Genomic DNA, 25257 nt, shown 5'->3' with positions numbered 1-25257 from the left:
ATACAGTATGGGGATGAGGTAGTTGCATGGGCTGTTTACAGATGGCTATGTACAGGTGCAGTGATCTGTGAGCTGCTGTGACAGCTGATGCTTAAAGCTAGTGAGGGAGATATGAGACCCCAGCTTCAGTGATTTTTGCAGTTCGTTCCAGCCATTGGCAGCAGAGAACTGGAAGGAAAGGTGACCAAAGGAGGAGTTGGCTTTGGGGGTGACCAGTGAAATTAACCTGCTGGAGCGCGTGCTATGAGTGGGTGCTGCTGTGGTGACCAGTGAGCTGAGATAAGGTGGGGCTTTACCTAGCAGAGACTTGTAGATGACCTGGAGCCAGTGGGTTTGGCGACGAGTATGAAGCGAGGGCCAGCCAACGAGAGCGTACAGGTTGCAGTGGTGGGTAGTATATGGGGCTTTGGTGAACGGATGGCACTGTGATAGACTGCATCCAATTTGTTGAGTGTTGGAGGCTATTTTATAAATGACAACGCCGAAGTCGAGGATCGGTAGGATGGTCAGTTTTACGAGGGTATGTTTGGCAGCATGAGTGAAGGATGCTTTGTTGCGAAATAGGAAGCCGATTCTAGATTTAATTTTGGATTGGAGATGCTTAATCTGAGTCTGGAAGGAGAGTTTACAGTCTAACCAGACACATAGGTATTTGTAGTTATCCACATATTCTAAGTCGGAGCCGTCCAGAGTAGTGACGGGCGGGCAGGTGCGGGCAGTGATCGATTGAATAGCATGCATTTAGTTTTACTTGCATTTAAGAGCAGTTGGAGGCCATGGAAGGAGAGTTGTAATGGCATTGAAGCTCGTCTGGAGGTTAGTTAACACAGTGTCCAAAGAGGGGCCATAAGTATACAGAATGGTGTCGTCTGCGTAGAGGTGGATCAGAGAATCACCAGCAGCAAGAGCAACATCATTGATGTATACAGGGAGTCGGCCCGAGAATTGAACCCTGTGGCACCCCCATAGAGACTGCCAGAGGTCCGGACAACAGGCCCTCCGATTTGACACACTGAACTCTATCAGAGAAGTAGTTACCGGGTTTGCGATCCACTTGAATCAAAATGCAACACTTCAAAATTTAAAAATGTAGCTAGATGTCTTCTACAAATTGTACTCTAACCAGTGATGAACACATTATTCCCAGATTCAGTGTTTTTTTTAGCTGTGTTAGTTCTTATAGTCTGACTAAGAGTATACTGTATACACCTCTCGTCTGACCAAAATCTTCAAGGGCCCCTGATGCGCCCCCAGTGCAGATAAAGGTTACCAGTACTTCCTGGAAAAACTTTTTTTATACTTCATATCACTGTAATCTGTTTCCAGGTCATGTGACTGTACTTGCTTCAGTCTTACTGGTGAATCCTGCGGCCTGCTTGATGGCAGCAGCAGTGAGAGCCAGTCCTTTACTCTTCCTCAGGCCATGCTGGAGGACAGCCTCAAACTGGGCACACAAACAGATCACCCTACAGGGGAGATACAAACACAAGCATTACAATACATCACACACACACGCACACACACATAACACGCATTACACATTCACACACAAAACATCAATAAATCATATCAATTTTAAAATATAATCGCCCTGTGGCATCCCCATAGAGACTGCCAGAGGTCCGGACAGCAGGCCGTCCGATTTGACACACTGAACTCTATCAGAGAAGTAGTTGGTGAACCGGGCGAGGCAATCATTTGAGAAACCAAGGCTGTTGAGTCTGCCAATAAGAATGTGGTGATTGACAGAGTCGAAAGCCTTGGCCAGGTCAATGAATACGGCTGCACAGTAATGTCTCTTATCGATGGCGGTTATGATATAATTTAGGACCTTGAGCGTGGCTGAGGTGCACCCATGACTAGCTCTGAAACCAGATTGCTTAGCGGATGAAAGTACGGTGTGATTCGAAATGGTCGGTGATCTGTTTGTTTGGGGTTGTACCTGTTGGGTTCATTGATAATTTGTGTGAGATTGAGGGCATCAAGCTTAGATTGTATGATGGCCGGGGTGTTAAGCATGTCCCAATTTAGGTCACCTAGCAGCACGAGCTCTGAAGATAGATGGGGGGCAAATATGGGGTCCAGGGCACAGCTGGGGGCAGAGGGTGGTCTATAGCAAGTGGCAACGTTGAGAGACTTGTTTCTGGAAAGGTGGATTTTTAAAAGTAGAAGCTCGAATTGTTTGGGTACAGACCTGGATAGCAAGACAGAACTCTGCAGGCTATCTCTGCAGTAGATTGCAACACCGCCCCCTTTGGCAGTTCTATCTTGTCGGAAAATGTTATAGTTTAGGAAATTTCAGGGTTTTTGGTAGTCTTCCTGAGCCAGGATTCAGACACAGCTAGGACATCTGGGTTGGCAGAGTGTGCTAGGACAGTGAATAAAACAAACTTAGGGAGGAGGCTTCTAATGTTAGCATGCATGAAACCAAGGCTTTTACGGTTACAGAAGTCAACAAATGATAGCGCCTGAGGAATGGGAGTGGAGCTAGGCGCTGCAGGACCTGGATTAACCTCCACATCACCAGAGGAACAGAGGAGGAGTAGGATAAGGGTACGGCTAAAGGCTAAAAGAACTGGCCGCCTAGTACGTTCGGAACAGAGAGTAAAAGGAGAAGATTTCTGGGCACGGTAGAGTAGATTCAGGGCATAATGTACAGACAAAGGTATGGTAGGATGTGAATACAGTGGGGGTAAGCCTGTGCATAGAGTGATGATGAAAGAGATATTGTCTCTAGCAATATCATTTAAACCAGATGATGTCATCACATGTGTGGTAGGTGGAACTAAAGTATTAAATAAGGCATATTGAGCAGGGCTAGAGGCTCTACAGTGAAATAAGGCAATAAATACTAACCAAAACAGCAATGGACAAGGCATATTGACGTTAGCGAGAGGCATGCGTAGCCAAGTGAATCAAAGGAGTCCAGTGAGTGGCTTCAGGCAGCTAGCAAGTTAGCAGAAAGGCCTTGGAGGGACGTCGCAACGGTCGAAAGTCTGTTGTGGCCCCCTCGTGCTATTAAACCAGGCCAATTGGCAAAATAGGTGTGGTGGCCAAAGAATTTGTCTGATGGGCCTCTTAAGTTAACAGTCCGATGTGCTCTGGACAGCTAGCAGGCCGCGGCTAGCAGGCTAATGGATGGGCATTCAGGGGACGACGCGACGACGGAGCCAGTTGAGAAAACCCCCTCGGGCAAATCACGTCGGTTCAGGAACATTCAACACCTCTTGGAAAGCCATTCTGGTTTGTCTTTTGCATTAACATTTGTGTAATCGTCTCGCAGAAAAATAAAACCCTAACCCCGGGTTAGGTTTTCAGAAGACTCACGTGGTTTTCCTCTAACTTTTTACCCGGGCTTTGCTCATTTCATATTTCCTAACAAACTCCACAGTCCTTGCTGGTGACAAGCATACGGGTAACATGATGCTGCCACCACAATACTTGAAAGTACAAAGGAATCAACAACATTGCATTCACCCCATATTACTGGCCTGTATGACAAAGTGTTTAAAAAACCCACTCCAAATCATCCATTATGTTTGCAACAATGCTATTAAGTAATATTGCAAGACAACATGGCAAATAAATTAACTTTTTGGAGCTAAGCAATGGAGCTAAGCACAGGCAAAATCCTGGAGGAAAACCTGGTTCAGTCTTATGTCCACCAAACACTGGGAGATTAATTCACCTTTCAGCAGGACAATAAGCTAAAACACAAGGCCAAATCTACACTGGAGTTGCTTACCAAGAAGACAGTAAATGTTCCTAAGTGGCTGAGTCACAGTTTTGACTTAAATCTGCTTGAATTGTCAAGACCTGAAAATGGTTGTCTAGCAATGCTCAACAACCAATTTGACAGAGCTTAAAGAAGTTTGAAAAGAATAATGGGGAAATGTTGCACAATCCAGGTGTGGAAAGCTCTTAGAGACTTATAGAAAGACTCACAGCTGTAATCGCTGCCAAAGGGGATTCTAACATGTATTGACTCAGGGGATTGAATACTTACACTAATAGATATATTAGTGTTTTATTTTTCATATATTTTATTTTTAATTTTTACAAATGTTAGAATTCCACTTTGTCATTACAGAGTATTTTGTGTAGATTGTTGACTAAAAAATGACAATTAAATCTATTTCAATCCCACTTTGTAACACAACACAATTTGGAAAAAATGAATGGGCGTGAATACTTTCTGAAGGCACTGTATATATCTATATATATTTTTGGGGGGATTTCACCTTTATTTAACCAGGCAGGCCTGTTGAGAAGTTTTCATTTACAAATGCGAAGTGGCCAAGATAAAGCAAAGCAGTGCGACACAAACAACAACACAGAGTTACACATGGAATAAAGAAAAGTACAGTCAGTAACACAATAGAAAAGTCTATATACAGTATGTGCAAATGAAGTAAGATTAGGGAGGTAAGGCAATAAATAGGCCATAGTGGTGAAATAAATGACAATTTAGCAATTAAACACTGGAGTGATAGATGTGCAGAAGATTAATGTGCAAGTAGAGATACTGGGGTGCAAAGGAGCATTTCTCTTTTTTTAATTAATGACAATATGGGGATGAGGTAGTTGGGTGGGCTATTTACAGATGGGCTATGTACAGGTGCAATGATCTGTAAGCTGCTCTGACAGCTGATGCTTAAAGTTAGAGAGGAAGATATGAGTCTCCAGCTTCAGTGATTTATGCAGTTCGTTCCAGTCATTGGCAGCAGAGAACTGGAAGGAAAGGCGGCCAAAGGAGGAATTGGCTTTGGGGGTGACCAGTGAAATATACCTGCTGGAGCACGTGCTACATCCACACTTTGAGGTTGGAATTATATTGTGAAATTGTGAAAATTATAATTCTGTTTGAGTGTAAGAACTGTTTAAAAGACAGCATGAAATTTCAGTCTGTGTCAGTGGGATAGAGTTTTGTCCTGCCTGGTGACATCACTAGGCATTAAATTAGTTAATAGACTAGGGGGGGGGGGGGGGGGGGGGGGGGGGTACTCAGTGTATTTACTTACTTTCTGTGGTGAATAACACCCTCGTGCTGTGAGTATAGTTCCTCTCTCGTTCTGAAATCTCACCAGTCTCTGTGTAGCAGAGGGATTTCCCCTACATTACACATTATTTACATATTATGTATTCTCTTTTAAAACCAGAACCCCATCACTGCCCAGTCAATCTCAGTTACTGAAACTGGAAAGTACACAATTTTAGCATCTATTTCAGATCTTATTCTTGATTGTCTTATACTGTATTGCTATGTCAGAAGGACAGTGTGGACTCGGATACTACTATGATGGGCTAGTCGAGGAGTGTAAACAATGCTATTTACGATGCAATTCACCACCCAGGGTTTGCACAACATACTGTACTCAATGTAAGTACAATACTGTTTTATCATTTTTAACTTTTGATCATTTGAGTTCTGAAATTATAATGCAGCTGTATATGAATAAACATGATTGTATTTGTTATTGTTATAGAATATGTTTAAGCATTGTTATAAATATTGGCATCTGAATTGTTATGTGAGACATTGTATTGTTAGTCCTTATACTCAAGCGAAGGAGGCATAGACAAATGAAGCTGGCCCAGTGAATCTGTAGGGTAAGTATGAGCATTATGGACATATGTTTTTCTGTTAACCTGTCCAGCATCAGAGAGCAAAGCCCCTGAGCCGTTCAACATTCGTCTGACCCTGGTCTGGCTGTTTGTGTTCCTGTGTGCTTTTACTACTCTCCTGCTGCTGCTGCAGGTACTGAGGAAGAAGACATGCATACGTTTCCCAAAGAACAAATGTAAGATAAAACACAAAGAAGCATAGGGAGGTGATATGTGGTTATATAGTGATGGTCTGTTATCAGCAGACAGGTTACAGTATCTGCCTGTCAGTCATAATATGACAACGCTTGCTTTACCTTTCATATGATGGGAAATTATTATACAGTGATTCGCTGTTAGTAGCAGGCACACAGGTTACGTCTGTCACAATATGTGACAATGCTTCCACATCTGATTGGTGATTGATTCACTCATTTGTGATGAATGGAAATTCCCCTCCATGAATGATAAGTCAAATGTAAAAACTCTGTGAAGATCTACAATGAATGAATCGAATGCATATCCTTGTGGATATGCCCAATCCACAAGGATATACCCAATACATTGCCTAACCCTATATCTCTATCATACAGTATGTAACTCACGTCAATGTTATCTGCCAGTATCACGACTACAGGAAGCAGAGTGTCCCGGGACTGAGATGGTCTCTGATGATGTCCCTGAGCAGACAGTGGTTATCATGGGACAGGACAACTTGACGAGAGGAGCTGGAGCCATGGTTCTCCAGGAGGGAACAAACAGCCAGACTCCCGACTGCAACTCCAACCTGCCTGTCCCTTCCACTGAGGAGGGCACCACCATACTGGTCACAACCAAGACAGTACAGATCTTTAACCACACAGATGACATTACAGACGGAAAGACATTGGGGTTGTGGAGGTCTGGCTTTGTAGCTTGATGTCCCCCCCCGCCCACACACACACACACGCACACACACACACACACACTGCTTGCCATAGAAAGAGAAAACTATCAATGAATGTGTTTGAAAACAAGTGAATGTTTAACAGAGATTATATTAATGAACTACAGATCCCACACCACCCCTACCCTATCATATGACAACAGTGTGTCTGGTCATGTGACCTGCAGTGCCGACGATGTTTCGCTTTGCAGGCAGTGGCACAATAAATGTATTTTATTACAACTTAAAGATACACCAGAGCTACGACAGTCCAGTCACTGAAACTACAAGTGCTTCTGGGTTTGTAAGTCAAACATTTGATCTACAAATGTGACTCGGTTTAACTCTTATAGCGATAGTGATAAACGGCTACTCGCAGGCCTCTGTAGTTCCAGCCGACATGCGCAACAGTGGGCTACGGACCCCGGTTGTGTTGATGGGAAGAAGGGAGTGCAAAATCATGGAAGTAGTGCTCTCTGCCTCCCAAGGTTCGGTTCGTACAGAATAGCAATAGAATTCTGGAATCCACCATGTCGAACCGAAGAGCTATGAACTAGTTTACATGTGGTGTGTCAACAACAACACTAACGACTCGGACTGACAGAATGAACGGTGAGTTGTAACGTTAGCAAAAAAAACATTCACTTTTTGTTCTACCATCACCAATTGAAATGGCTTTGGTTTATTACAGGAATTTTGTATGTTTTGTGCACATATGCCTATTAAAACAATGAGGTTTAGAATGGATGACAACGCATCATTCTCTTTAATGAGTTCAGGCAGGCGTAAAGGATAGATAATGACTCTTCCCGCGGGTATCTTGAATCTCCTCATGCAAATCGAATTATGGCTTGACTGAATGACATCATAGTAGTCATGAATAAATCAATTGTTGATACATCAAAGAGAAACCCCTCTAACCATATTATACCTTTTTTGTTATTGCTAATGAGTCCTGACCAACCTCATCTAGCCCATTACTTTCTCCAAGGGAGTGCTTTCTTAGCAAACTGCATGTATTTGTTGGTGAATAGTTATTACAACAACCTTTTCTTGTTATTACAGTATCTCCAAAATGTGTTATGTCACTTTCCTACTGTAGAATAAAGATATATTTGACCAAATCATATTCTTCTTTGTGGAACAAATCATTCTATACATTTCTGATAAACTTGGTGAAACAGCTCTGTGATTTAGCCAGAGATGACTTGTCCATTATGCAGGCTAGTCACTCTTAGGCCAGAAATCTGAGATGAGATTACCAAACTGACAGATGGTCATGTTTGTATGATCGCCCTCCTTCTCCTTTCCAGGCCCTCAGCAGAATGACGCAAAGAGACAACACCTGCTAGAGAGGCTGCTGGACGCTGTCAAACAGGTGAATGGTAATCTCGGTTAACCCAGAACAGAAGTCTTGCATAATTGGTCAGCTGCTCGATTAAGTTCTGGTTCCATACATGTTAAGAGAAGAGATTTAACGAGGAGTGGAACCGGAACGAGGAGCTCCACTCTCTGCAAGTTACCGGCCAAATGTCCCCTCCCTTTCCGAAATTCGAAAGATGTTAACACCTGCAAAATCGTGATTTGTCCAAATAACCAGTGATGGAAAAACCCAAACATTGGAACTACTACAGCTTGTTATCCCACGCATCCCATTCCTTCCCGACAGATTCTATGGTTACGGTACCAGTTATGTTTACTTAGATCTGTCCACCAGAGATTAGGTGAGGGGTCACAACAATCATAACACAACAATCATAACACAACAATCATCAGCAACATTTATACCGGCACTGTACGTGTCAGGACCGGTTATGTTAGCTGCACTGTACGTGTCATAACAGGTTATGTTAGCTGCACTGTACGTGTCAGGACCGGTTATGTTAGCTGCACTGTACATGTCATAACAGGTTATGTTAGCTGCACTGTACGTGTCATAACAGGTTATGTTAGCTGCACTGTACGTGTCATAACAGGTTATGTTAGCTGCACTGTACATGTCATAACAGGTTATGTTAGCTGCACTGTACGTGTCATAACAGGTTATGTTAGCTGCACTGTACGTGTCATAACAGGTTATGTTAGCTGCACTGTACATGTCATAACAGGTTATGTTAGCTGCACTGTACATGTCATAACAGGTTATGTTAGCTGCACTGTACGTGTCATAACAGGTTATGTTAGCTGCACTGTACATGTCATAACAGGTTATGTTAGCTGCACTGTATGTGTCATAACAGGTTATGTTAGCTGCACTGTACGTGTCATAACAGGTTATGTTAGCTGCACTGTACATGTCATAACAGGTTATGTTAGCTGCACTGTACGTGTAATAACAGGTTATGTTAGCTGCACTGTACGTGTCATAACAGGTTATGTTAGCTGCACTGTACGTGTCATAACAGGTTATGTTAGCTGCACTGTACATGTCATAACAGGTTATGTTAGCTGCACTGTACATGTCATAACAGGTTATGTTAGCTGCACTGTATGTGTCATAACAGGTTATGTTAGCTGCACTGTACGTGTCATAACAGGTTATGTTAGCTGCACTGTACATGTCATAACAGGTTATGTTAGCTGCACTGTACGTGTCATAACAGGTTATGTTAGCTGCACTGTACGTGTCATAACAGGTTATGTTAGCTGCACTGTACATGTCATAACAGGTTATGTTAGCTGCACTGTACGTGTCATAACAGGTTATGTTAGCTGCACTGTACGTGTCATAACAGGTTATGTTAGCTGTACTGTACATGAAAGGACAGGTTATGTTAGCTGCACTGTGCGTGAAAGGACAGGTTATGTTAGCTGCCCTGTACGTGAAAGGACAGGTTATGTTAGCCGTCCTATTGCCCTCTTCTACTATGGATAATCTCCACTGAAGAGGAGTGCATTACAGCTATGTTCAAATTAGTCATGTAATCATAAACTCATAATGATGTGCTTTTACAGTGTAATTACAGTGAACTTATCTACTCTCTACAGTTTATAAGGCATAATACTGTGCACATTGTGTTGTTTCTCAACCTGGTTTGATGTTGTGGACTTTAGCTGGCAGGCTACCATTGAGGAAGTAAAAGTGTTGCATCATAGTTATTTTGCTAGCCATGTCATCTTCATTCTTCATGTCTGTTCAGTGCCAAATCCGCTTTGGAGGAAGAAAGGAGATCGCCTCAGATTTAGACAGCAGGTACCAATGTGCTTTATTATTTTAAAACTGATATGATTTACTTATGTTTTGTGTGTGAATGTGTAATGCGTGTAATGTGTGTGTGCATGTGCGTGTGTGTGATGTATTGTAATGCTTGTGTTTGTATCTCCCCTGTAGGGTGATCTGTTTGTGTGCCCAGTTTGAGGCTGTCCTCCAGCATGGCCTGAGGAAGAGTAAAGGACTGGCTCTCACTGCTGCTGCCATCAAGCAGGCCGCAGGATTCACCAGTAAGACTGAAGCAGGTACAGTCACATGACCTGGAAACAGATTACAGTGATATGAAGTATAAAAAAAGTTTTTCCAGGAAGTACTGGTAACCTTTATCTGCACTGGGGGCGCATCAGGGGCCCTTGAAGATTTTGGTCAGACGAGAGGTATATACAGTATACTCTTAGTCAGACTATAAGAACTAACACAGCTAAAAAAAACACACTGAATCTGGGAATAATGTGTTCATCACTGGTTAGAGTACAATTTGTAGAAGACATCTAGCTACATTTTTACATTTTGAAGTGTTGCATTTTGATTCAAGTGTATCGCAAACCCGGTAACTACTTCTCTGATAGAGTTCAGTGTGTCAAATCGGAGGGCCTGTTGTCCGGACCTCTGGCAGTCTCTATGGGGGTGCCACAGGGTTCAATTCTCGGGCCGACTCCCTGTATACATCAATGATGTCGCTCTTGCTGCTGGTGATTCTCTGATCCACCTCTACGCAGACGACACCATTCTGTATACTTATGGCCCCTCTTTGGACACTGTGTTAACTAACCTCCAGACGAGCTTCAATGCCATTACAACTCTCCTTCCATGGCCTCCAACTGCTCTTAAATGCAAGTAAAACTAAATGCATGCTATTCAATCGATCACTGCCCGCACCTGCCCACCCGTCACTACTCTGGACGGCTCCGACTTAGAATATGTGGATAACTACAAATACCTAGGTGTCTGGTTAGACTGTAAACTCTCCTTCCAGACTCAGATTAAGCATCTCCAATCCAAAATTAAATCTAGAATCGGCTTCCTATTTCGCAACAAAGCATCCTTCACTCATGCTGCCAAACATACCCTCGTAAAACTGACCATCCTACCGATCCTCGAAATTTATAAAATAGCCTCCAACACTCTACTCAACAAATTGGATGCAGTCTATCACAGTGCCATCCGTTCACCAAAGCCCCATATACTACCCACCACTGCAACCTGTACGCTCTCGTTGGCTGGCCCTCGCTTCATACTCGTCGCCAAACCCACTGGCTCCAGGTCATCTACAAGTCTCTGCTAGGTAAAGCCCCACCTTATCTCAGCTCACTGGTCACCACAGCAGCACCCACTCATAGCACGCGCTCCAGCAGGTTAATTTCACTGGTCACCCCCAAAGCCAATTCCTCCTTTGGTCGCCTTTCCTTCCAGTTCTCTGCTGCCAATGGCTGGAACGAACTGCAAAAATCACTGAAGCTGGAGTCTCATATCTCCCTCACTAGCTTTAAGCATCAGCTGTCACAGCAGCTCATAGATCACTGCACCTGTACATAGCCATCTGTAAACAACCAATGCAACTACCTCATCCCCATACTGTATTTATTTATTTATCTTGCTCCTTTGCACCACAGTATCTCTACTTGCACATTCATCTTCTGCACATCTACCATTCCAGTGTTTAATTGCTATATTGTAATTACTTCACCACCTTGGCCTATTTATTACCTTAACTCCCTTATCTCACCTCATTTGCACTCACTGTATATAGACTTTTTGTTTTCTTTTTTTCTGCTGTATTATTGACTGTATGTTTTGTTTATTCCATGTGTAACTGTGTTGTTGTATGTGTCGAATTGCTTTGCTTTATCTTGGCCAGGTCACAGTTGTAAATGAGAACTTGTTCTCAACTGGCCTACCTGGTTAAATAAAGGTGAAATAAATTAAATAAAGTGTAAAGCAGCACTTTTTATGTTAATCACTTCCATCGATATCACGCTGAAATCAATAGAATGGGGGCAAACATTTGCGGTGTAGGGCTGTTTAAACAAACATTCAAAGGCCACACGGAATAACCTATACATGGTTGGTCAGATGAGAACTTGTAGAAGGCTTATATCTATATTTTGGGATGGCTGGAGGCTGCCATCATGGCAAAGGGAACAAACCACTTTTTCTGTTAGGTAACGTTGTCACGGACGTCTGAAGAAGAGGACCAAGGTGCAGCGTGGTGAGCGTACATACTTTTATTTTAATGATGTCGCCAACAAAACAATAAACATACAGAAACGACCGTGAAGCTTAACTCGGCTATAATGCCGCTAACAAAGATAACTTCCCACAAAGACAGGTGGAAAAAAGGGCTACCTAAGTATGGTTCTCAATCAGAGACAACGATAGACAGCTGCCTCTGATTGAGAACCACACCCGGCCAAACACAAAGAAATAGAAAACATAGACATAAAGAAACTAGAATGCCCACCCTAGTCACACCCTAGCCAAACCAAAATAGAGAATAAAAGCCTCTCTATGGCCAGGGCGTGACAAACGTCAACAAATCACGACCCGCTATAGGATATAAACAGTGACAACTGTTGGCTGCTATTTAAGTGGTAATTTGACTGTAAAATCAGTGTATTGGTGTGTGGCCAGCAACTTTTATAGCGATACCACCCCAAACTATCTGTGCCATTTAGAAATAAATGTATAGCTATGTTGTAAGTCCTGTGACCCCCAGTGAGTATGACAAAAATGAACAGTACAAAACCATAGATATTGATATGTTTTAAGCAATTGATATTGTGTTGACTATAAACTTTTTTTGAAGGATATGTAATTCCCCCCAATTACCATGTGGCAAAACGTCAGCTTGTGTAATGTAGTAATGCATACTGTCCAGATCATGGAAAGTAACATAATATACATTCATTCGATATGGCAAAATAATTCAATATCTTAATTTAGGATGATAGCAAATGGCGCAAACGCTCAATTTTTTTTCAATATTCACATATATTTCTCACTAGTTTAACCATTTTAGAGATTTAAATGCTCTTAATTTAACCGGGGACTCTAGAAAGAGCTCCCCATAGTGATTGTGCAGCAGCCCATTCATTCGACTTCCCTAGTAACAGCTTAATATTAGTAGAGTTCAAAAGCTACTTGCACTCAAACCGTGAAAAGGAATAACCAAAGGAGGCCAAGATGCTAAAATAATATACTTAATTGAATCGATGCTCGAAAGAATAGAAAAGGTACAAGTGCAAGGTGCTATTAAAACAAGAAAAGGAGCATACCTAATATTAGCCTAGGAAACTGGAGACCTGAGAATACTTTACTCACCTCAGTAGGAGAGAACGGCTGTGATGAGTGTCTACTCTCCACGCAGGAAACAGATGCTGAAGGACGACTGATAGAGAAACCAGGTGCAGATACTGGCTGTGAAACCAGAGGGTTATGCAACAGATTTAGTCAAAAACGACAAGAAAGAAAATTCTCTCTCTCTTTCTCTCTGAGGGCAGCCCAGCACCTGTTGTGGTTTCTTAAAAGAAGCCGTGGTAAAATTCAAACAGATAATTCTGGCTGAACAAGTTTTAAAAGAGGTGTCAGTGGACCAGATGTTGTTGTTGTTAGGGCTGTCAAACGATTCAAACATTTCATTAAGTTAACTGCAGGGTTTGCTGTGATTAATCACGATTAATCGCAAATTCTGAATTTGCTCAAAGTAAACTGTAATTTAAGATGTTTCATACAAAGATCATCTTTAATTCGTCTAAAGCAACGGTTAGCAACATTTGGTAAATTGAGAAGGCACACTTTCACCTCAATGTCAACTAGTTTTACATTGCATTGTTGTTTTTAGACATAGATTATGTATTTAGGAAATTACAAAACTTCAAGTTTCTAGATCATTTTTTACTTCATTGGGCCTCTCCATTAGCCCTTCCTGTCCCAGTTAACAAAGCCTTGGTGATGATGGAGAGAGAACTCTGGGACACAGCTACCACGATGTTTAATAAGTCCAGTGCTGCAGAGTGAAATAGGCTGTTGTATAACACATTGTTCTAAGGCCATATGGTAATGCTATGCTAAAGAGAGACCTCCATAGCAGTTATTCACACTAATTATCAAGAACTTGAAAACTTACAGCGAACAGACTTTCAACTGTCTTGCAAGTTGGGTGTTATATAAAGAGTGAAAACTCTGTAGGCCAATAGGTGATGTGTTGGGTGACTCTATCCTCTGGGTAGTTGTTGAGGGCTTGATGACAAACTGAGGAAAAGGAGGAAGGTGTGAACATGGCTAATTAGTCAGTGGATGAATATGATGGTTTAGAACTGTGATTACTTAGATGATCTTTAAGCTTTTACTGGCTGCTCTCTGACCTTTTGATCTCTGACCGTTGACATGGCCATTCAGAAGCTTCAGTTGGTAAGAAAGGGCTTTAATTGTGTAGAAATTAGTTCAAATTATAGCTGTGTTAGAGGATATAGATCTTGGGAGTAGCAAGCAGTGGACATTCACTTTCTTTTTGGTGCACCTCTCTTTCTCTTTCTCTTTCTCTCTCTTCTCTCTCTCAGAGCTGACGTTCTGGCTCTATGTGAAGGAGCATCTGAACCGCCATGAGGTGCAGCGGTTCTACTCCCTGAGACACATCTCCTCTGAGCTGGGCCGCGGCCGCGCCTGGCTCCGCTGTGCCCTCAACGAACACTCACTAGAACGCTACCTACACACGCTGCTCGCAGACGGCATACGCCTCGGGTGAGAGTGTGTGTCTGTTTGTATGTCTGTATTTATCTCAGGTCAGTGTGCGTGTGTGTGTGGAGTCTGGACCTTTCTTGCCAGTATATCTTATTTCTTTGTGTTTTCAAGTACTTTTTATGAAGACTGGGCGTTTATTCTGGACGAGGAGCGAGCCAGCATGCTGCCCACCATGGCTGCAGGTGAGAGCATGACTCGGATTCCTGTGGTGAAACACATTCATGTCTCTACCATTCAGAGAGCTACTTTAGAGTAAGCCATGAGTCACAGCTGAGTCACTTATTCCCTGTGTGATATGCAGTCAGTGGTGTAGTGGAGGTTGAACGCACGTAAACGCTGTTTACTCAGCTTTTTTGTATTTTGCGTAAGTGTTGACCCACCAATACGGGAAGATGCATTGAAAGTATAGGGAGTGTTATACTTAGTGTTATACTTATATACTTATGTTATACTTATCTCCGCGACCTGCAATCTGAGTTTACCCACCTATTGTGTCTAGTGCAGTGCTGATGGATTTGGATTTATGTAGCACTTTTCCAATTCTCATTGTTAGTTTGGGAGAACCAACTCACCTTATCCACTACCATTAGTGATGTGTGAACGACTAGTAACTAGACCCTCTCCTCTCTCTCCACCCTTCACACAGGACTAAACTCCATCCTGTTTGCCATCAACATCGACAACACAGACCTGAACGGTGTGACCCGGGCGGGCGGCTCCTCCTCCTCCGTGAGCCACCTCCTGAAGGAGTCCACCCAGGGCATAGGGAGCCTATGGAAGGAGTCGACCCAGGGGGTGAGCACTCTACTTCGAGAGATCAGCACCGTCACCGCTGTGGTGCCAGGCTTCACCCCTACACACTGCACCGACGGATCATCAGACCCACTGCCTATCCTGCCACGCAGCGTCTCCGCAGGTAGGGAGGAGAAATTACAAGGAACTCAGACACTGAAGGGGACAGTGCATATAAACAATTATTTATATTCAGTTCTATTCATATTATTACTCAGGGAAGGAATAATACACCAACAAACATGGACATGAAACTGACTACATGTTTTCTCTCCTCTCCAGACTCTGGCCTGAGGAAGGAGCGACGGAGGAAAAAGAAAATCACCAACATCATCTCCTTCGACGACCTGGATGGGGGAGCGGAGGATGAGGAAGAGGTGGGGGGGGGGACTGTCACCCTCAGGAAGAGCACCACTGCTCCTCAGGTCAGTCTGGAGGAGGGTATTTACCCACTGGAGTCCTTCTCCCTCTCGCCTCTCCAGAACGGGCTGCCCGATCCTGGGATAGTCAGCTGGGCCGGGTCTCATCCTTTCTCCAGAGCTCTGCCTGACACCAAGATTATTGATAATGATGAGGAGGAGGAAGAGGTATACAAGAGTAGGCCACAGCCACAGAGCCCCTTTCATGGCACGGCCAACGCTGACCAGTGAGTAACCATGGAGACTAAGGATTATACATCATCTAGCACTTTCTTAACTATACAATAAGAAAGGAGAGAAACTCCTAATCAAGAATTGATATAAACAGGTGTACTTTATCTGTGTTGTAACGTGTGTGTCTGTTACAGAGTGTCAACGTGGAGTGCCCTGCAGGCCATAACTGATAATGACAGTTCAGACATCCTCATTCCTGTGGCCTCCAGCCACTCCTACGCTCAGCCAGGTGAGGCTCCTCTCCTCTACAGCAGTGTTTCTCAACCCAGTCCTCTGAGCCCAACAGTCATTTCTTACATAACCACAGAATTTTGGTTATAATGTGTTGGTTCATATGTGTTCATTTTTGGGGATAGTTTCTATAGCAACAGCAGACTGGCGTTAAAAGAGAATAGTGGGCGAGGTTGCTTAGTGATAAAGCTCATGAGAAAACGGAAGTGTAAATTTGCTAAGCTTTTGTAGAATATGGAAAGCATTAAACAAGACAGATACGTCAGCATTTAGGTACTTTCTCTCTCTCTCTCATTGTTTTTCACTTTCATTTTGTTTCAGTCGGCTCAGTGAAAGATACGGTTGCATTTCCTGTACAGACAGATTCCACAGGTCCAGTCGGCGACTACGAGACGACCAGATCCCAGCTACAGTTCAAGTAAGTTGTCAGTCCATTTTACATAAGCATCATCTTAACAAGCGTGGGAGGAAAACTGCACTCAAATCAATAATTTTGAGTTCAAAGCTCATCACTAAGCTAAGGACCCTGGGACTAAACACCTCCCTCTGCAACTGGATCCTGGACTTCCTGATGGGCCGCCCCCAGGTGGTAAGGGTAGATAACAACATATCCGCCACACTGATCCTCAACACGGGGTCCCCTCAGGGGTGCGTGCTCAGTCCCCTCCTGTACTCTCTGTTCACTCATGACTGCATGGTCAGGCACGACTCCAACACCATCATTAAGTTTGCAGATGACACAACAGTGTTAGGATTGATTACTGACAACAATGAGACAGCCTATAGAGAGGAGGTCAGAGACCTGGCCGTGTGGTGCCAGGACAACAACCTCTCCCTCAACGTGATCAAGACAAAGGAGATGATTGGGGACTAAAGGAAAAGAAGCACGCCCCCATTCTCATCGACGGGGCTGTAATGGAGCAGGTTGAGAGCTTCAAGTTCCTTGGCATCCACATCACCAACAAACTTACATGGTCCAAGCCCACCAAGACAGTCGTGAAGAGAGCACGACAAAACCTATTCCGCCTCAGGAGACTTAAAATATTTGACAGGGGTCCTCAGATCCTCAAAAGGTTTTACAGCTACACAATCGAGAGCATCCTGACTGGTTGCATCACTGCCTGGTATGGCAACTGCTCGTCCTCCGACCGCAAGGCGGGTAGTGGGTAGTGACAGAGGTTAGTGCGTACGGCCCAGTACATCACTGAGGCCAAGCTTTCTGCCATCCAGGACCTCTATACCAGGCGGTGTCAGAGGAAGGCCCTAAAAATTGTCAAAGACTCCAGTCACCCTAGTCATAGACTGTTCTCTCTGCTACCGCATGGCAAGCGGTACCGGAGCGCCAAGTCTAGGTCCAAGAGGCTTTGAAACAGCTTCTACCCCCAAGCCATAAGACTCCTGAACATCTAATCAAATGGCTACCCAGACTATTTGCATTGCCCCCATACCCCTCCCCCCTCTTCTACGCTGTTGCTACTCTCTGTTATTATCTACGCATAGTCACTTTAATAACTCTACCTACATGTACATACTACCTCAATTACCTCGACTAACCGGTGCCTCGCTATTGTTATTTTACTGCTTCTCTTTAATTATTTGTTACTTTTATTTTTTGGGGGTCTTTTCTTAAAATTGCATTGTTGGTTAAGGGCTTGTAAGTAAGCATTTCACTGTAAGGTCTACCTACACCTGTTGTATTTGGCGCATGTGACAAATAACATTTGATTTGAGTTATTGGATGGAGATATATACGTAACCTCTCTCTCTCTGTGGTGTTACAGCTTGGAGCCCAGCCCGCCGGTCCAGAATGCACCTCTCTCCAGTGTACTGCCCAGTGCCACCCCTGGTCTACCTGAGTCAATGACAGTGGGTGTGTATGGTATACTGTACATGTGTTTGGTAAAAAGAAGGGAATCCTGTATGATGATCATTTGGGCGGCAGGTAGACTAGTGGTTAGAGCGTTGGACTAGTAACCTAAAGGTTGCAAGAGCGAATCCCCGAGCTGACAAGGTCAAATTCTGTCGTTCTGCCCCTGAACAAGGCAGTTAACCCACTGTTCCTAGGCCGTCATTAAAAATAAGAATTTGTTCTTAACTGACTTGTCTAGTTAAATAAAGGTAAAATTAAAAGAAATAAAAAAATCCCTTATTCAACCAGGTGATGGCACTGCTGCGTCAGTGTGCCTCTGTGTACTCACGGTAGCCTACAGTTGACTGTAACAAAGGATGATATGAGTGAAACAGAACGGTACACTCAGAAAAGCATGTCTTATTTGATAGATTTCATTTCGGTAAACAACACAACCATTAATCGACATTTTGTCCGCTCTACTGTCTTTTCAAATCTTCCTGGAATGTAAAATGCCCTGATCCAGTCAACAGTTTACACACTGTCTCTGTTTTGGACTCCAGAACGTGATTTGCGTAATTTCTTAAAGCTTAAGAGGGTAGCCCGGCTGATGCTCATATTGATGCTGTTTCCTGTGTGTGGAACACACTAAGCCTGTAATGTGAGTTAGGGCAGGGGATCTGAGTGTGGCGGCACATTTAGACCCACAGGCACACAGGCACATCTATAGTCATGACTCACGTCTATAGTCGAACACTCACAGATTAGGGGCTCTCAAAAGAAGAGAGCTGTGTGTGTGTATTTGTGTTTGTGTGCTTTTGTGTACAGATAGAGAACATTGTGTGCAGTAAAAAAAACGAAAACATAATGGCGTCTGCCGTTTAACTGGATCTGTAATGGGAACCATTGTCCAAATCCATACACTGCCTGCATCACACACAAACCCACATACGCACAAGCACACACACACACAGTTGTAGTGCAACAGAGGGGCGCCTCTCTATAAAGCTCCTTAATGGATTGCCGGTGCTAACTTCCTGTGGTGAACGCATGGTTGTTGTAAATGTCACACCTATTTCTGGAGCACTGATGTGGAATTGGGAGCTCCAGATATAATGGGGCTCTCCTCTACCTTTCTTCTTCTTCCTCATCCTCTTCTTCACCTCCTCAACCAGGCACTTTGGGTTGTAAACCTACTTTTTGAAATGCGTCTGGGGCCAAACCGCGCTCCACTTCTTCGCGCTTCCCTACTGTTAATGTAGCCAAGAGCTGATCTGCATTATTCATTTGCTTTTAATTGAGTAAATACTTTGGTATTCATAAGGCTGCCGTATCTTGGCCCTTTTTCCATAGACCTACTTCTCGCAGTGCAGTGCTATATATTAGCCTATATCCGTCATGTGAATACAGAGCTGTGCTGTGACAGTATGGTGCTAAAGTGTGTTTGTATCTGGGCAGAGGTAGTATATTAGTAGCCTGGCGGGTCCCATGCTCTATGTTCTGGAGCTAACTCGTGTGTAGTCATGACAACGACAGAAGAGTTGGCTACAGGCAGCACAGTACAGTATGGAACCAGGTTAGTATTTAGGTATCAGTCAGCTCCGCTAATGATGAGACTTAAATATGAGCTGAGTAAAAGAAATGTGAACAGTAAACACTTGTACAGAGATATATATCAATTTGTTTGTGTCTGTGTTTTGTTTGTCTCAGTGTTGTTAACGGTCTCTGTCCTCTGTCCACAGTGGAGCTCCGCCAGGCCATAGTAGCCATGATGAACAGGAAGGATGAGCTGGATGATCTGAACATGTGAGATCCTCTCTGCTAATGTTGGTGGGATGAGTTGATCTTTGACGTGAAAAATCAAGGGGAATTAAGAGCTATGTATGTATGTGGGTTTTCTGAAAGTTGTGAGCAGACTGTGTATGCCAGTGTTCTGTTGTGTGTGTGTGACTGTATGCTAACAGTATTGTGCTGTTGTGTACTCCGGGGCTCCAGGTCCCTGCGCAGCCTGCTGGATGGGGAGATGGAGCACTCTGCTGGGCTGAGACAGGAGACAGACGCCCTGAGGAGACGCCTGGATGAGCTGGAGGAGAGACACACAGCCAAGGTCCAGGCTCTGGGCAGGTGGGTACCAGATCGCTGGTGGTTGTTGTTCCCAGTGGCAGCTTCCCATGGCTACAGTAGGAATATTGGTGGTTAGAGACAGACAAACCCACACTCACTGGAAACAGTCTTTAGGAGTTCAATATGTGTGTTTTTAAGTGTTGAGTATGCTGCGATGTGCACTTTTTACATTTGAGTGGTTTAGTCTTTCCGCTCCTCTACACCTTCAAGACAAACTGGAAACTCCAGCCACTCAAACTCAAGTGCTATCCTCCACCCAAATCTGGCCTGATCGGATCAATAGTAGCTAAAAATACTGACGCTGGTAAGTAAGCCCTCCCTGTGTTTGTGTCTAACAAAGCCCAGTGGATGTGAGCTGGGCTGAGCTGCTCTCATAGAGGTACCCATATTGATTCAGCACAGTGAGAGGAGTGGGTACTGTGCTGGTTAAGACGTGGGCCACACACTGACTGAGGCAGTGCTTCTGACGTGCATTCTGAAAGTATTCAGACCCCTTGACTTTTTCCACATTTTGTTACGTTACAGTCTTATTCTAAAATGGATTAAATGCAAAAAAAATCCTCATCAATCTACACACAATACCCCATAATGAGAAAGCGAAAACAGATTTTTTTTTGTGTGCAAATGTATACAAAATATATATTTTTTTAACATAAGTATTCAGACCCTCTGCTGTGAGACTCGCAATTGAGCTCAGATGCATCCTGTTTCCATTTGATCATCCTTGAGATGTTTCTACAACTTGATTGGAGTCCAGCTGTGGTAAATTCAATTGATTGAACATGAAAGCCACACACCTGTCTATATAAGGTCCCACACACAGTGACCTGAGCAATCGGGGGAGAAGGGCCTTGGTCAAGGAGGTGACCAAGAACCCAATGGTCACTCTGACAGAGCTCTAGAGTTCCTCTGTGGAAATGGGAGACCCTTCCAGAAGGACAACCATCTCTGCAGCACTCCACCAATCAGGCCTTTATGGTAGAGTGGCCAGACGGAAGCCACTCAGTAAAAGGCACATGACAGCCTGCTTGGAGTTTGACAAAAGGCACCTAAAGACTCAGACCATGAGAAACAAGATTCTTTGGTCTGATGAAACCAAGATTGAACACTTGGCCTGAATGCTAAGCGTCACGTCTGGAGGAAACCTGGCACCATCCCTACGGTGAAGCATGGTGGTGGCAGCGTCATGTTGTAGGGTTGTTTTTCAGCGGCAGGGACTGGGAGACTAGTCCGGATCGAGGGAAAGATGAACGGAGCAAAGTACAGAGAAACACTTGATGAAAACCTGCTACAGAACGTTCAGGACCTCAGACTGGGGTGAAGGTTCACCTTCCAACAGGACAACCACCCTAAGCGCACAGCCAAGACAACGCAGGAGTGGCTTCGGGACAAGTCTCTGAATGTCCTTGAGTGGCCCAGTCGGAGCCCGGACTTGAACCCGATCGAACATTTCTGGAGAGACGCTCCCCATCCACCCTGACAGAGCTTGAGAGGATCTGCAGAGAAGAATGGGAGAAACTCCCCAAATACAGGTGTGCCAAGCTTGTAGCGTCATACCCAAGACGACTTAAGGCTGTAATCGCTGTGAAAGGTGCTTCAACAAAGTACTGAGTAAAAGGTCTGAATACTTATGTAAATGTTAATGTAATACTTCAGTTTAGTATTTTTTATAAATGTGCAAAATTTCTAAAAACCAGATTTTTGCTTTGTCATTATGGGCTATTGTGTGTAGATTGATGAGGGGAAAAAACTATTTAATACATGTTAGAATAAGGCTGTATCGTAACAAAATGTGGAAAAAGTCAAGGGGTCTGCATACTTTCCGAATGTACGGTATGTACATTCCTGACTGAATGAGGCACATGTTTGCACGCACGGACACATACACACGTGCAGAGAAATCCTATTCCCTACCAGCATGGAGCTCCGGCCAGTCTCCCAGTGACGTTAGCAGAGCAGAAACTAGAACTCACCCAGGCTGGCGGGTAGGCACGCAGCCAGGAGAGAGCGGGCCTGGCCAAGGAGAAAGTGGCCCTTCTCTCTGTTTGGTGGGTGGTTAGAAGAAACCCACTGAGAGAAGACTAAAGAGAGATTGTGAGTTTTTCTTATTGTCATTCAGCGTTTCCTGAAGGTTGTTGGGAATGGAATATTTTGATGTACTGTAAAGAAAACACCTAAGGTTTGGGCGGTTTTACTGTAGTTGTTGAGAGGATTTTAGTTGTTTTGCTGCTTTGTGAAGTCAATTATCCAGCTGTCTCAAGGGGCTACTGTACAGTTGAAGTTCTCCCACTTTGAACAATCTTCTACTGTACACTGTCTGCCTAACTTTACTGTGCTGTGGGCATTGAACAAGAATGTTTATGAAAGGAAAACCAAAGTACATGTTTGAAGCATTGTTTGCAGAGCATATAAATAAGTGGTTCTCAAACATCTCCTCAGTGAATCCCCTGAACTAAGTCACCTAATTCATCTAGTCAAGTGCTTGATGATTAGTTGACAATTTGTATCAGGTGTGCTATCTGTGGAATAGTTAAAATACATTGAACGAGAGGTTTGAGAACCCCTGCTCTAAATTGCTCTTAGTCTTAAACATCCTTTATTTTGGCTTTGTTTTGTTTTATCCTCTGAGTGTATTACTGTAATGTTTTCTCTAACTGGAGCAGCTTTATAGCATATGTTTTTTTTTTCAACTGTCAAATCCAAATAAAACCCCTGTGACCTCTATCCCAGAAGCCCTCAGTAGAGGTCACAGGAAGTTGTGTTGCGTCTCTTCCTGCCTCTCACTCTCTCTGATATCTGGGCTTTTCCTCACGCCGTCTGAGACTCACTCCACTGATCCAATTTCACTAATGGGTTTAGAGAGCGTCCATTTAGACAGAGAGCTTTTTGGGCGGAATACCCTCCATGTTAAACGCCCTCAACCACACGTGCCGGTTGTATAATACACAGGAAGGTGAGTGCTGTAGGATGCCTTTGAAACTTTCAGGGACACTTGCACCGTAATGTAGAATGATGAACCCATATAAAAATGATTGTCTGCGACATATTCTACAGTTCCAGGGAATTGAATTTGGTCAGATACTGTGGATTTGGGTGGGGTTTGTGTAATAACACAGCTTCTACATTATCCTCATAGGATGTTCTCTACATTGTCTTTCCTGCGGGGACACCTTTTATATTACTTTACAGTACAACAGACGGCTACATAGTGATAAACTACATAGACCCATATGGCCTGTAGGTTGCTCTTATTATATAGATATACCTGTCTGTCAATATGGAATTTCTCTCTGTTTCTACGTCTCGTCTGTGTCTTTAGTTGTATCATTGTATCTCTACCTCTAGATGTAGAGGAGATGTGTGTTTGTGTTTCAGTCCAGTTCCTCAGGCGTCTGGTTCCTGAGCGAGCCATTTATAGTTTATATATCCTGCAGTACACATCCTGCAGTCAGCCTCTATCTCTCCAATGTAACATTAGACATGTACAGGAGACGTGTGTGTGGGCTTACACACACAAGCGGACCTGTGGGATTGTGTGTGTATGTGAGACGGGCTTACATGAGTTAAAGCCAACCTGTGTGTTTGTGTGTGACTGTTAACCTGCCTGTGACTCAGCAGGAGGGCACATTCTGAGATCGATGAGACGCACCTGAGCCGTGGAATCCCCTCCCTCGCCTCCGGAACGCCAGACCATTTATTACCTTTAATTAAATGGCAGCGGAATTGTGTCTCGGCTCGCCGACTCCGATAACAACGGCCCAATCGTCCCACCGAGAGCTCATCAGCCGGCTTTCAGAGATCTCCCATCCCGAGTGTCCTTTGTAGGGGTAAAATGGGATGCGATAAGCAGGGTACAAAGAGCAGGGGAGAAAGGCAGGTAGTTATTATTTACAGCACTGTAATTCTCTTAGATTCTGATTGATTTTCCCTCAAACCAACAGTAATCATCCGCACAGGCCCTGTAAGAACATATACCGCTACACACTTTTTCTGAACATACACACACACACACACACACACACACACTTGCACCACCCTTGTGCACAGTCTCCAGTGACAGTAAGCAATCACAGAAAACCTGTAGGGCTGCATGTATAATCCAGCTCCAGAGATGGGCTGGGGTTTACAAGGCTGTAAGCCCGCCACATACACAGGAACCAACACAGTTACTGTTCCTGTCTGTGTAATGTTCCAGTCTGCTGCTCTCTCTGTCTGGGCATAGGCCTTGATTCTCTGTTTGTGTGTTTGTGTGTGTCTGCAGGGAGAACGAGGTCCTCAAGGTCCAGCTGAAGAAATACGTGGGAGCTGTCCAGATGCTGAAGAGAGAGGGGAGCCAAGGAAACGACACTGGTAAGACCACACACACACTCTCAACACTATCCAGGCGGTATTACAGCCGGCCGTGATTGGGAGTCCCATCGTCATCCGGGTTAGGGTTTGGCCGGGGTAGGCCGTCATTGTAAATAAGATTTTTTTCTTAACTGACTTGCCTAGTTAAATAAAGTTTGAATAAAATAAATAAATGTATCTAAACAGGGCAGGAGAAATATCTTCTCTTTTGCATGACAAGGTCAGTGTTGCGTCACCACTCAAGGACGTGAGTGGATAATAAGCCTGGTTTGAGATATGCCTCTGTGATACGTAATTAGTTTCCCTCCTTTTGTTACTTAGTCATTTTGGGGAATTTGGATAAAAGTGACTTTCTCTCATGTTGCCTGGGGATAAATCCACGCTGTGCAAAGGGTACAGAGATAAGACTGTTATATCAAAGGCAAACAAAATCAACATGGCAGATTATGTAGGGAGACAGAATGCCTAATGACATTTTGGGAGGAGAGACGGTGGTTATCAGTACTGTTCTCGGGTCCTGTCGACACTGGTATCTCCCTTCTACAGAGACAGGGATTCTCCTCAGGCACTGTGTGGGACACCCGTAAGGCACAAGGATGCCTAGGATATCGGCCAATTTAAAACGTGACTTGTGTTTTTAGAATCGTGATGTAATGTGCTTGTGGATGTTCAGCATTGTTGGGTTGTTTTTTAAGTGTTTCATATCAGGATCATTGCTTTTGTGTAAGTATCAAATATATAAATAATTGTTATATTTGTTGAAATAAATCATGTTTTT

The 25257-nt window shown here is 43.8% G+C and overlaps 2 protein-coding genes across 2 annotated transcripts in view; both read left to right on the top strand.

Moving 5' to 3' along the window:
• The first annotated feature begins 5017 nt into the window (after nucleotides 1–5017).
• On the top strand, nucleotides 5018–6523 carry LOC120029437 (tumor necrosis factor receptor superfamily member 17). Its single transcript, XM_038974648.1, has 3 exons — nucleotides 5018–5380; nucleotides 5658–5801; nucleotides 6228–6523. The coding sequence occupies exons 1-3, from the start codon at nucleotides 5263–5265 to the stop codon at nucleotides 6521–6523; spliced, it is 558 nt and encodes a 185-aa protein (XP_038830576.1). The 5' UTR covers nucleotides 5018–5262.
• A 182-nt stretch (nucleotides 6524–6705) lies between these two features.
• snx29 (sorting nexin 29) overlaps nucleotides 6706–25257 on the top strand; it is a 109586-nt gene continuing 91034 nt past the window's right edge. Inside the window, exons 1-14 of the mRNA XM_038975126.1 lie at nucleotides 6706–7141; nucleotides 7843–7907; nucleotides 9670–9722; nucleotides 9861–9985; nucleotides 14300–14480; nucleotides 14592–14662; nucleotides 15127–15396; nucleotides 15555–15918; nucleotides 16060–16154; nucleotides 16478–16574; nucleotides 17938–18026; nucleotides 19748–19811; nucleotides 20001–20129; nucleotides 24391–24479. Of these exons, the coding sequence (XP_038831054.1) occupies nucleotides 7135–7141; nucleotides 7843–7907; nucleotides 9670–9722; nucleotides 9861–9985; nucleotides 14300–14480; nucleotides 14592–14662; nucleotides 15127–15396; nucleotides 15555–15918; nucleotides 16060–16154; nucleotides 16478–16574; nucleotides 17938–18026; nucleotides 19748–19811; nucleotides 20001–20129; nucleotides 24391–24479 (1699 nt within the window). The 5' untranslated portion in view covers nucleotides 6706–7134. The remainder of the gene's footprint in view (nucleotides 7142–7842; nucleotides 7908–9669; nucleotides 9723–9860; nucleotides 9986–14299; nucleotides 14481–14591; nucleotides 14663–15126; nucleotides 15397–15554; nucleotides 15919–16059; nucleotides 16155–16477; nucleotides 16575–17937; nucleotides 18027–19747; nucleotides 19812–20000; nucleotides 20130–24390; nucleotides 24480–25257) is intronic.

This window comes from Salvelinus namaycush, chromosome 35 (assembly GCF_016432855.1).
Source record: "Salvelinus namaycush isolate Seneca chromosome 35, SaNama_1.0, whole genome shotgun sequence".
NCBI lineage: Eukaryota > Metazoa > Chordata > Actinopteri > Salmoniformes > Salmonidae > Salvelinus > Salvelinus namaycush.
Note: the sequence above shows the minus strand (reverse complement) of the source record. Positions and strands in the feature narration are given on the sequence as shown.